This window comes from Equus caballus, chromosome 7, assembly GCF_041296265.1.
Source record: "Equus caballus isolate H_3958 breed thoroughbred chromosome 7, TB-T2T, whole genome shotgun sequence".
Classification (NCBI taxonomy): domain Eukaryota; kingdom Metazoa; phylum Chordata; class Mammalia; order Perissodactyla; family Equidae; genus Equus; species Equus caballus.
This window is the reverse complement of record NC_091690.1, coordinates 99,534,324-99,547,644: the sequence shown is the minus strand read 5'-3', so window position 1 is coordinate 99,547,644 and position 13,321 is coordinate 99,534,324. Positions and strand designations below refer to the sequence as shown.

General features: G+C 38.6%; 1 protein-coding gene across 5 annotated transcripts in view; it reads left to right on the top strand.

Annotated features, from left to right (window-relative positions):
• Positions 1-13,321, top strand: part of DCDC1 (doublecortin domain containing 1) — a 444,094-nt gene that overhangs the window by 38,599 nt on the left and 392,174 nt on the right. For 3 of the 5 annotated variants that reach the window (XM_070274958.1, XM_023646546.2, XM_070274957.1), the window contains exons 4-6: positions 613-882; positions 2,080-2,236; positions 2,695-2,857. In XM_070274958.1, the coding sequence (XP_070131059.1) occupies positions 620-882; positions 2,080-2,236; positions 2,695-2,857 (583 nt within the window). In that variant the 5' untranslated portion in view covers positions 613-619. The remainder of the gene's footprint in view (positions 1-612; positions 883-2,079; positions 2,237-2,694; positions 2,858-13,321) is intronic. The other 2 variants (XM_023646549.2, XM_070274959.1) reach the window with 2 other exon arrangements.

The window sequence follows — 13,321 nt, the reverse complement described above, 5'->3', positions numbered from 1 at the left end:
GTTCTCGGAATGTGTAGCTCAGCGCCAAAGCCAGGACAGTCCTGAGCAAACTGCGTGGTTACTCACCCTCGCCCTCGGTCTGCTGTGAAGCCTTCACCAGCTTTATTCCAGCCCACACTGAGCTCCGCTCCAAGGAATTCTTTTTGCATTTAAAGTTAATACTTTAATCTCTTTAACTTTTCTGTTTCCTAATACTTAGCAGAATGCTAGTGTTTGATAAATGAATCTAAAAACTTAAAAATTTTACTTACATTGTTTCAAGCATTACACAAGCTTTCTTCTTTCAGTAAGTAAAGCAATTAAGCTTCATGGTTGTTAGCGTGGGTTTTATTTTAGGACAGGCTTGGGTTACATTTCCCACCCTGTCAATTTACCGATTATGTGAGCTTGGGCAAGCTAATTAGCCTCTCTGAGCCACAATTTCTTAAATCTGTAAAATGGGGATAAACCTAGTACCCACTTCCCAGGGATGTTGTAAGGATTAAATAAAATAATGGCTGAGTGTGTAGTATTTTGTCTAGCACATAGCACACAACTCATTATTATGTGGCAGTTATTGATAAGTGATTGCAAAACAGTTCACTGTATTCTTTCATGCATCGCTTCTTTCAGGGGGTGTATGTCATCCCAGGCAAAAGCAGTTATGAAAAGTACTGAAGATTTTTTGCAGCCTCAGTTTGGCCCCAACAGATGTGTGCATCCAGCGGCAGTATCAGAAGGGTCAGGCTGCCAAGATTGCTCCACACATCAAACAGCGTCAGGGCACAGCCATGATGAAGTGACGGACCCACATAGCTGCAAATCAAACAGTAGAGACAATTCTTGTTTCATGTCAGCATCCAAGAGAAACAGACCTGCCAGTGCTCCGGCGGGTCAACTGAGGTAATCAGAGCTCCTCTCTGTTCTTTCCAACCAGCGGTTGAAGCCCATTCCTTTGAGCAGAATTTACAAAGATTCAATTCAACTGTAACACATCTCTGGGGTTTTATTTCTGTTTTTGGTTTGTTTATTTGTTTTCTTTGAAAGCACCTGAGTAGAATGTTGTTAATTACATGGAAAACATGAGCTACACTTCAACTGGGATAATCTGAAACTCTGAGAAACAGGTTTGAAGCAGAGACGGCTAGACCCTGAAATACCTTTGCGTACTGGATATGTGTTTAAAAACAGAAATATGTACTTTTGATATTTAACCAATATTTCTAAACAAAATCAAATTGAAATGAACTTATTATAAAACCATTTTATGTATATGTTTTCATATCAAGATTGTTATCTAAACCGTTGACCTGAGAGTTTGTGCATAGAAGAAAATGTTGGTAAAAACAAAAGAAACTGATATCCCATTATTTTCATATGTTTGACTAGGTGGATATATTGTGATTTTAGTTCACCTAAAATTTTTACTTTAACGTGTTTGCTTTGCTCCTGTGGCCTTGAGGTGAGGAGGGTTGGTCAGAGCTCCCAGGTAAGAAATTGTCACATTAGTCATTTACCATGTACCTTTGCAGAGAAAATCATAAGGCACGAAACTGGTTTTGACTGAAGACAAATCTGAGAAGTCTTCTCGTGCTGCCCCCAAACAATTTTAAATGAAAGGAATTATCATTAACTTTAGAATAAAAAATTGAGTTATAATCTAGTTGAATTTCAAATCTTTTTTAAAAATCAAAGAACTTTGATAAACATGAAAATTTCAGGGAAAATCTTAGCCATTTACTCTTTCATGGTGTTAAGACCATATTGCTATTTTTTGCTTTCTATCAGAACATAGCATTTATATATATATGTATATATAATTTAAAAAATTGTGTTGTGATGTTTTATAAGTGAAATGATGAAAATGATTTATTCTGAGATATGTGTTTTACATGAACAGTTTTGGCAAACTTATCCCGTATTAATTTTTTAAAAATATTTAAGTAGATATGGACAATCTTATCCTATAAAAAGCGGTTTTTGAGGAATACTTAGGAACAATCGTTAGGGCTTATATCTGTAAAATATATCCAGGACAATATTTATTTAAATGTTTTTGCTAACTAACATGAACCAATTTTTCTGTGTGTTTTTCTTCAGAGTTGCAGAGTTCTCTTCTTTAAAATTTCAGCCAGCCCAGAATTGCCATAGATTATGTCAAAGACACAAACCTCCACCCAGAGTGATTAGAGTAACAGCTTACAGAAATGGATCTAGAGCAGTCTGTGCCAAAGTTACTGCACCAACCATCACCTTGGTAACTGGTGTTCAAGTTTTCAGTGCTTATTCTCTTTATAATATAAAAAATGAGAAAGATGACATTTATTGTGTTAACATGTTCTTTTTAGTAGTCTGAATCTGTAAATTGCTTATATATACATAAATCTCACAGGCATTTCATTCCTTTCCTATCAATATATAAGTCGTATATTTGATCAAACAGATACAATGGCTTTTATCTTGTAGAGTTATTAAATTGACAGAACATTTAAGGACTAAAATCAGACAATCATTAGATTTTCTCAGTGTGGTGATTTACCTTTTATTTACCTGTTTTCAGCTGCTAGAAAATAACTCTATTGGTGGAGTTACTTGAGTTGCTTAGGTTGGCAAGTGACAGTGGTTTTCTATTTTGATCGTTAGCACCTTTTGTTTCGTGGAAATGTGTTACTTTCTTTGTTGTAAATCCCTTCTCTTCCCTCTTGGTTTTTCCAGTTGCTGGAGATGTGCACGGAGAAGCTGCATCTGAACATGGCCGCAAGACGAGTGTTCTTGGCAGACGGCTCTGAAGCCCTCAGACCTGAAGACATTCCCCATGAAGCCGACGTGTATGTTTCAACGGGAGAGCCGTTTTTAGATCCATTCAAAAAAATTAAAGGTAAAAAAGAAAAAAAATACCCTCCCCCCACACACAGTAAATTGCTTAAGGGGTGCAACTGAAAAATAATTTTCATCCTGTCTTTTTTGCATGGTTTAACAAAACTAATGTTTACACATTTACAGCTCAGTAAGAGGATAATGTGCTTAATGAAAGAAAAATCCACTGACAGCTACGTTTATTGCCCTTCATTAGCATTGGTGCTTAATTTAATATAGATCTGAATAGACATTAGGGAGCCTGCAGGAGGTTAAATGGTGAAAATATAATAAATTAAATCAGAGATTATTGAATTTACTGTTTAGTTTCTGTGACACTCAACAGACATAACTTATTAGGCTTGTTCTCTCAGAAAATAGTTCAAAGTTTCAAGTATCATTTATTCATTTACACTTTAGGGTTTTTTCAGATGGCATTGACATAATTATGAAAATGTGGCCAGTAATGAACATATTTTTTTAACTTGAAATGTATGTATATATTTTCATATATACAGAATACTAATTATGTATACAAAATATAAATATATATATGTTAGATATTTTTGCAGGTAGTCTTTTTTTAAAAGTCTATTGCTTCCAACATTTCAGAAATGTGGAGATTTTTTAAAATAAAAAAACAAACATTTTCTTTCTTTAGTGGGAAAGAATACATTTTAAGAGAAAATGAACGTACCATTATCTAAGAATATTATGCCAAGCATGTGACACCCGAAGTCTGTTAGCAAGTGCTGTATGTGGTGACCACATCTAAGTGACAGAAGAACTCTGCCATCCAGGCTCAGTGTGCCTAGCTGCTGGGCTCCCCGGGGCTTTTGTACCTTATTGGGAGTATTTTCTTCTGCAGCTGCTATGAAGCTGGTGAACCAAAGGCGAGTCTAGGTAGTAGTTCATACGTACAGGAAAAGTAATTCTGGAGTTCGTTACAGATGAGGTGATGAAAACTCTTCCTCTGTCAACGTTATTATATAAAATGGTACTAGGATTTCTCTCTCTTTGATAATACTTGATCATCAGGAAAGAAATGTTTTCTTGAATTCCATACAAAGTTTAGGTAATTTTGTCCTTGTTAAGAAACTTGTTGCTACCATACTCAGTAAAAAATTACCTATACAATGGTGTAGACCCAAAGAGGTTTCAAATCTTGCTTTAAAATATTTTATATTCCTTGCATGATCTGTTGTGTATTCATTGAATTATCAGTTTGTATAAAAGCATGAGCCTTTGTGGGTAAATATTTCTGTGACTTTTTATATTCGGATATATATGTAATAAGTTGTTCCTTAAGATCCTTGATTATTTTTATTAATAAGAAATACTTGCCTTTCATATGATAATGGTATTGTAGAGGAGCTATATAAAAATTATTTATAGCTAAAAGCTCCCTAGAAAATCTCCTGGACATGTATGCCCAAAATAACAGTGTTACACACATGACTAAGCTTGGTGGATGGTTTTTAAATGTACAAACTAATTTCCTCCTACTTTTTGTTTTCTCTTTTATCCTTTTTGAAGCCAAGCCCGGAACAAAAACTTCTCTGCTTTGTCTGCATATCTTTGGCTGTATTTCACTGTGACATGCACTGCTGTTCTTTTAGCGCCAAAATGTTGGCACACACTCCTGAAAATTTCACACCATCTCTTGCTGGATCAGCAAGCTTAACCCACCAAAATCTGGTGTTGTGCAATGGTTTTTGACTGATAATCAATCTTTATGCTGCTCGACAGTTGTTGCTGGGACACGGAATAGAGCAGGTGGCAGATGTGCCTTGTCTTTTGAGAAAAGAAATTGTAGGTGAGCTTGGACACAGACTAGCATATCACATGTCCATTAAAAAGGCTTAGGATAAGTGAAATGGAGAAAAAGCCTCTTGTCTAAGTTAAGCTCACAGATGAGCCTGTAAGCCTGAAGACTGTTTGGCTTCTTTCAGAACGTTAGAATATAAATGTAAATAAATAGTCTCTGTATGTGTATACATATGGTAATCTTTAACTTGATTTAGATAAGTTGAGAGGAGTAGCGGGAGATTTCATATATATCTATGTATCACCCACATATTCACATATAATTTTTGAAATCAGGTTAAAATTACCTTTTTTGCATGTGTTTTATAGTTAACCAATACTTTGCCAACTTCTTGTCGTGAGTGTACCATAAAAATAAAACATGTATGAGAACCTCTGCAGATGGTAGATAAATTTAGAGTAAGGAGGCATTCTCAGAAGGTGGAAAATTGAACATTCTAAAGGTAAGAAGGTAAATTGGGTGTTACTGTTGTATCTTTCTAAATGAGCATGAATATTTTATATATAACCAACCACCAGGCGTTAGAGTCAGGAACTGGTCATTATTTCCATACACTGATTTTCATTCATTCAGCAAACATTCGTTGAGAGCCTACTCTGTGCCAGGTACTGGGCCAGACCAGAGACACATGAGAAAAGGGGCTCAGTCTGATTTCTTTTTTATTGTTATTCTTTCATCTCTGATTTCAAACCCAGTTCAGTTCAGTTCAATCCAAATTTAAACCAACAAATATTTATTAAGTATCTCTTATGTGTGTAGTCTTGACAGAGGGACAGAAGTGCTGGTCTTTGAGGAGCTTAAACTGGGTCAATAAATTATACATCAGTCCTTCAAACTGAGAACAGTTTTCAACAGTGTAAACCCAGTGGGTCCCCAAAGGAACGTTTGCTTTATTTCTGGCACAGGAAGGCCAAATAAGTCTATGTGTATTTTGGCAAATATATTTCCATACTTCATTGTTTTCTTATTCTTTGGAAAAGCAGTGTAGATAGTGAAAATTGCCTTAGAGCTATTTCCAGATTTAGTAAGGTGGTAGAAGACCTGCAGGACATCGCTGATTCTTAATGACTTTACTACCCCTTTTGAGCGTCACTGTTGACAACCAGTGGCACTGGATTTAATAGAAAGCCAGAGAGCTATTCATCACATACCTCAAAACACAAAGCTTTCATATAGAGGTCAGGCCAAGGTCAAGAGTGACATGAAGCATTCCCTGTTGAAATGCAATGTTAGAATAATTCTTACATTGTGAAGTTGAATGCTTAAGCAGAAAGATCAATTGTATATGGGGAAAACAGAAATTTTTTTATAAAGACTGTTGATGAAGGTCAGATGTGATTCCATAAATAGAAATTTTTGGATTTCAAAAAAGTGAATATGGTGCATATACCCTCATGGTGCGTGTATCATCACTGTGTAACAAGCCCAGCAAGGTCTGGGGTAGCAGCCCATAATCAAATACATTAATTATTTTTCAACAAAACAATGGATTAGTTATACTAAATAATGTCCTGCTACCAAATGAGTTATGAAAAAATTAACCTTACTACGTCTTATAATTCTGGCATTTGAAGATTCTGAAATTTATTAATGATTCTGCTAGAATTGTGAAGATGTAGTTAATGAATTATTTGAAAAGGCATTTTTAAAAAGTTTTCAGATTCATGGGCACACAATTTAGGTTTTATTCACAGTTTCCTGAATCTTCTGCTTAATAGTGGCAGAGTAAAAATTCTTACATCACATTCATGAGGTTTGTAAGAGTTCAGCTCCTTTATAACTGCTGGAAGCTGTAGGCAATGCAAACCTAGCACAAGAAATGGTTCATGCCCTGCAGTTGCTTAAATGTCTTAACGATGAGGGAAGAAACTGTTTGGACCTGATTCATTAGGTTCAAGATCCATTCCATATGGAGTTCTGATTGCCTTAAAATTTTTAAAAATTTTTTATTTCCCTTCTTTCCCATATATCCTATTCTATTGTTTGGCTTTCAGAGTTGTCATTTACAATGATGTATTTCAGTCCAGAGCTTTGTTAACCAGAAGTGAAACCAAGTATTATGAATAAGATTTTACATCTTTTATATGCTGTATTGTGAAGATGTAGTCACAGAAAAAAATCCATGAAGAGTTCTTGATACTACACCTAAGATCTAAATTTAAACCTGGAGATTTTCTGCTAACTGCCATGTGATCTACAAAATGAAGTAATTTGCTGTGACAGCTTGTGATTGACAAGAATATGTGTGAGCATGTTTAAAATAGGCCATCTTTTCATGTAGAAGTAAATGTCAGTGAAATGGTGGATTCTCATCATTTTAATTATTGATGATTTGGAAATATTTCAATTCCACGACACACAAGGCACATTCTAAATAGCAGCATAACACTTTTCTTCATATCTGCATCAATAATGAAATGTTCTGTCATATTTTGTTTTTCAAAAAATGCATTAGTTTAATGAACTTGGATTCATGCATTATATTCTTTTCCATTCTTTGTCTCCTGAATTAGTTGATTTTTAAATGGTTGTGTTAAAAGCACCAGTTGGAAGAAGTGACCCCCTACCCCCATCATATAACACTTTACTATGCTTGCTGCGGGATCTCAAGACAACGCTACAGAGCTGCCTACACCAGTGGGTGCTTTGGTTCTGCTGAATCTAATCCTGGGCCTCAGGATGCTCACCTCTAGGGTGACCATTGCTTAATTCTGGCAGCTATAGCAGGAGTTAGGATGGGCTCTTCCAAACTCCCTGTTGTCATGCTGTTTGAATGGTATGCGTATTAGGCAAGATTATTTGTAAGTCCGTCTTCTCTCTCACTTAGGTGCTTATACTCAAAAGTAAGAGAATGACATATGTAGAGAAAAAAACTCACTTTCTTCTGAGCACATGATTCTTTTATCTATTTCTACAAGTGAGGGTAAAACTATAGGCGTATATTTTATGTATTTCCTTATTCCAAAAGTTTTAAGACTGTAAATAAGCTTGCAGAGTATCCTTGCTGTGTAAATAGTTATGGATCTGAAGACAATTACACGAGATGGACCACCCAGAAAATGTCCTTAGCCAACAGGAAAATCTAAAGCATGCATATGGCATCATCTCCTTGTATTGTCAATACCAGATCATTGAGAAACATCTAAATGCTTGACATATTCATGAATTGTTCAATTATGTATGTACACAGAGGCTACACTTGTTTGCTAAAGATGCCTGCAAGCCTGTAACTGTCCTGATAATTTGAATGCTTTCTACATGTCGTTCTCTCAGCTCCGTGTTTTCAGTGTATTATATCACTCCTTACAACCCCTGAGTCAGTGCCACAGGTCCGTGATCTCTTATATGTAGTTCCAAAATCCAACATTGCAGACAGTTACAATTTTTTCATAACTCATTTGGTAGCAGAACCTTATGTAGTATAACTCATCCATTGTTTTGTTGAAAAATAATTAATGTGTTTGATTATGGGCTGCTACCCTAGACCTTGCTGGTCATGTTACATGATGTATGATACACGCACCATGAGGGTATATGCACCATATTCACTATTTCGAAATCCAAAAATTTCTATTTACGGCGTCACATCTGACTGTAAGTGTTTGGATAAGGTGTTTCTGTCACAGCTGCAAATAAATCTGATAAATTTTAATCTCACTGGGATATGAACTCAGAAGGGCTGTAAATATTGTCTTTCTCACCTCGAGTTGTTTACTACATGGGTAAAGGTGGACAGAGAGAATCTCCCGGACCAGAGGTGAGAGAGTGTGTGAGAGGTAATGAAAAATTATGGCTCCCTGTCTGAGGAGGCAGAGGAATAGTGGAAGAGAGACCATCCATTCATTCACTCATTTCCTCAACTAAGATTTTTTGGGTCCCCATGATGTTCCATGTTGGCTCCAGGCCATAAGGAGATGGTGTGGACAGGACAGTGGTCTCCTGAAGCTTAGGTTCTAGCGAGATGGGAGGAGCGACAGACAATAAATGTCTAAAGAGCTAAATAAGGCGTTACTGACAGAGGAAGTGTTACAGAGGAAATACAAAGGGTGGTATCATAAAAGCAGATGAAGTCTGGGAACAAGAGGAAGGAGTTTTGAAAGTGAAGCAGGCATTCTCAGAGACCTTTACGTCAAATCTTTTAGGCGGTTGTCTGCCTACCCTGCTTGTTCCCTGTACATTCTGCAGGTACTGGGTCAGAGGGGTTTGCCTTTCCAACCGTTTGTTTTCGCAGCTTTCAGACATATGTTGTAGAAAGTAGAAAGAAAATGTAGACACATTAGTCTCTACTGTCATCACCGCAAGGGAAGCAAACTGTAGTGTGAACCTGGGCAAGTCACTCAACCTTTCTGAACCTCAGTTTCCTCATCCACAAATGGAGCCTAATAGTCTACCTCCTAGCGTTGCTCTGAGGAGTAAATAAGATGACGCATGTGGAAGCCTGGCATATATAAGAGGTGTCTGCAGCCTTGGATTTCCACCAGCTTTTCATACAGGCTGTCACAATACCAAAGTATTTGCTGGGTCGGAGAGCTTAAAATACATACACCCAAATTAAAATGCCTGCCAAGCACTTGTGTGTAATGCAAGATATGGGAAACTGAATGAGAGCCTTTGAACTCTCGCTATATCGTGCTTTTCGCCTTGAAATTTTTTTCTGAGGTGTAAGTCACAATCAAGTCCTTTTATAAAAGGAACCCCAAGTGGCCTTGCTCTGCTCTATTCCAAGAGTCATATTTAAAAATATGTTTATGACCCAAGGCTAGCCTTAACTTTAAGCTGCCGTAACTCATCTCAGGAAAGTTCATAGAAAAGTTGAGGGAAAGGGTGACATTTTGATTGGCACAATAGATGGAATGTTTGTGATTTTAATCAGATTTAAATTGAAGACATACTTCAAATGATATGTCAGACTAGTGTTACTGAGTTAAAATCTAATGACAACCACTGTCATTATTAGTTAAATATAGCCATCACGCCTATAGCAATAAATGATGACACTTAAGAACATGCAGAAACAAAGAACGCAAGTATTTAGAGAAAAGGGAGTGACCAGAAACTCAGGTGAACACAGGAATGTGGCCTGGATTTAATCTATTTACCAAACATAGAAGCAATTGTATTTTGAGCAGATGATATAATTGAATATAGCAGTATGTTTTCTTACTGTCAGAGCATTTATATTTTATAAACTTATCTTGCACCCATGAAATGATGTGCTCGTTCATATTTAATGTCATTATCTAACCTACTTGACAGTGCATCTGCGTGTTTTCAAGTTTATTGCTCAACTACGAGAGAATGAATTTTTACAAATAAGATTTTTAATAAGCTCGTGGGTTTGAAGTTCAAGTTTGCCACTTTTATTCTGGTGACAGAAGAAGGCAGTGTTGCCTTGGCACATGCAAAATGGAAAATCACAATGAGGGGAGCACCAGATTTACTTAATTTTATGGCAGGCACTGGCTTTTTTGAAATAGACTAAAGAAATGTAATGATGTTGTAGATGGAACTTCTAGCGCAGAAGCAGGCTGGAGAGTACTTGATCTTTTTCATGTTTGGTTATAAACAAAACTATGAAAATAAAACAGGATGTGGATTCTTCAACATCAAATGTAACCTGTGGTTGGGGCATTTCTCTGAGTGCTGCAGGAGGCTAAGTATATGAGTAGTCAAGAGCACTTGGCAGTCCCAGAGCATCTGGGGTATGGCCTTTGGGGGAAGTGTTTTCCAAGATTAGTTAAGCTTTAGAACTTCACTACAATGCAACCCCCGACTCTATCCTCCCCCAGTGGGCTCTAAACTTTCTAGAGAGAAGTGCCTGAGGAGAGGAGGACTGGGCCAGGGCTGGTCCTGACTGCTTTGGAACCCACTAGGTGTGGGTAGCAAATTTAAAGGAAGGATAAAGTGACAAGGAGAGATTAGGACTCCTCTTTGGAAGTTGGGTGTGTAGGGACAGAGACTTTGCTGAGAGTACTATCAACAAGGTAAAGATTCAAGAACTCTCCAAAGGGGACTCCAAGGTTTCTACTGTTGAGATTCACGCACAGGTGGACATAGTATTTGGTCCTACTCTCTGGGAAAGCTCCCACTGCATTCTTAATGTCCATTTTTGTAATTTTCAGATTTGTAATTACTGGTGAAATAAATGTCTATTGTCCCCTCTAGACCAAGTTCACTTGGGGCAGAAACCATGGCTGCCTTGTTCACCATCATTTTCCGGCACAGGGCCTGGCACTTATTAGATGCTCAGTACGTGTTGCTCAATGGTGGAGTGAAGGACTGAATGAAATAGATGCCTTGGTAAACCATCCATGTCCCAAGGAGGTGGCAGTGAGAGTGGAGGGAAAGACCTCAGCAGAGCAGCCTGCTTGGCTGCAAACACTGAGTGGACATTTAGGAGGAGTCTGTGAAAAATCCCCTACCCCAAATTCATATGCAGATCTGTGAGTGTTCCCGTTTGGCAGGGGGCCAGAGTAAGCCAGCCCAAGAATAATTACAGTGCAGAGAGGCTGATGGTTATGCTAATATTTGTCTGAGACCAGACAATGGTCCGAAGTGGAGTGCTGGGATAAATGATTCTCCCAGGAACCTATCCGTGCTCTCAGGAATGCCCTTTCTTACCCATTCTCTCCCCTCAATATATATATATATATATATATATTTGGTGGGGGGGCTCTCTTCTTCATTTAACACTTCACTTTATATATCTCACAGTACCCTACATGCAGTAGGTGCTTACTAACTATTGTTGAAACTAAGGACATAAGAAAGAGGAGATGGTGTGACCTTTGGGAAGGTTTGGGGCCCCCGCTCACTATTGTGCACAGCTCAGGGGCTGTGGGGCTAGAATCACCCTTTTCCATTTCCCCCAAGGAGGGGGCTGTTTTCTAATTCTGACAAAGCAGCCAGATAGCCTCAGCCCTGGGATGTGGGGTTTTGAGATGAGAAAGTCAAGGGAAGACAGAAGTGTAGACAGCAGCTGTGAGCTATGGCTAGTGTGTTTTCATAGAAGATCAAAGTGGATTTAGACAGCCCTAAGTTTCTTGTATTAATACTCAGCCTGGCTCCCTGCCCCACATACCCTACATTCCCCTTCCCTTTTGATTCCCCCTTATTCCGCCCACTCCCATCTCTGAGGTTAGTCTTCTTCCTCCTCAGGAAGAATGCTAAGCATCCTCAGGTTCTCTGTGCTGGCTTGGAAGAATCAGATTTTGCTTTTCTTCTCACCTCTCGGTGTAATAATGCTCACCCTGGCTGTCGGCCCTCAACCACATTCTTCATAGGAAGACTTATGTCTCTAGAGCTATGACATACAGAAGAGTCACCTGGTGTTGCTGACTGTGAGGGATCCCTGGTTCTCCCATGGGTCTTGTGTGGGAGGCTCGAGCCCACTCTTTTGTCCCTTTCCTCACTTGCCTCAGTGGCTCTGTTTCATGGGGAAATGGATTTTTACTTAATCTCAGGAAGATTTTTCCAGTAGTCCCTCCTGTTGAAAAGACGAGATGGCCTGCTTTGGGAGGTGTGGGTCTTCGTGCTGTCCACAAGGCCCTGCTCTGGCTCTTTCCCACCCTCCTTGCTCTGTCTCCGGCTGCTCTATGTTCTGTCCCCTTCCAGTGGTCTGCCATGTTGTTGCATGACTCTGGGCCTTCACCTGCATCGTTTCCTCCACCTGGAGTATGCTCCCCCTCTTCTGTGCACTCCATGTATCCTGCAAGTCCTACTGCAGGTCCTTCCTCTGGGGAGGCTTTCTCGGCCACCACAAGCTTGGCGGGTGTCCCTCCTCCACACTTCCCCAATGCCCTGTGCACACCTCTGACCTAGCACCCACCACGTTATGTATTGTTTTCCTTCCTCGTCTTCCCAAACAGACTGAGAACTCTTTGAGGTCCCTTCTGTGCAGCGTCGCTAGTCGGGAACATGTGGTAGGCACTCAAGCCATGCTTGTTGAATGAATACTTGAGTAAATGAAATGGATGGTTAGAGTCAATCATTTTTAAAGTTTCTTTCAACCTATGGTTTTACAGTTCTGAAGCCAATGCACAGTAGTGCTCTAAGCTTATGACTTTTTTGCTTCTTCCTACTCTGAGCTGTCCTCCATGATACATATTCTGGTTTCTGAGTAAATTCAAAGAGGTACATGGTTATGAAAAAGCTAAATAATCATGAATGTAAAAAAGGAATCTTTTCTAAAATACAGAGAAAATATAAGTTAATATGTACCTAATGAAATAATAGTCATGCTCTGCTCTGACACGTTTGTCAAATATTCTACCAATATTTATTGAGCATCTACTATGTGACATATGCTATTTCAGGTGCTGCCTATGCAGCAGGGAACAAATGCTTACGTTGAAAATGTGTGCTCAACTTTTATTGTTTTGTTAAATGTCCAAGAAGCACACTTGTTTATAATGTACCAGATACTGGAGACACATAGATGAAAACACATTCCATGCCTTTGAAATGCTCAGAGTCTAACAGAGACATACATACAAAAAAGAGAAGTTCAATAAAATGAGAGGCACAAAGGTGAAGCTGTGGAGCCTGAAGAGGGATAGATCAAAGAAAGCTTCCTGGAAGAGGTGGTACTGAATTGAGAAAGAAGGGAGACAATCTAGTAAAGAGGGAGGGAATGGCATGATCAGGGATTGGAGTCAG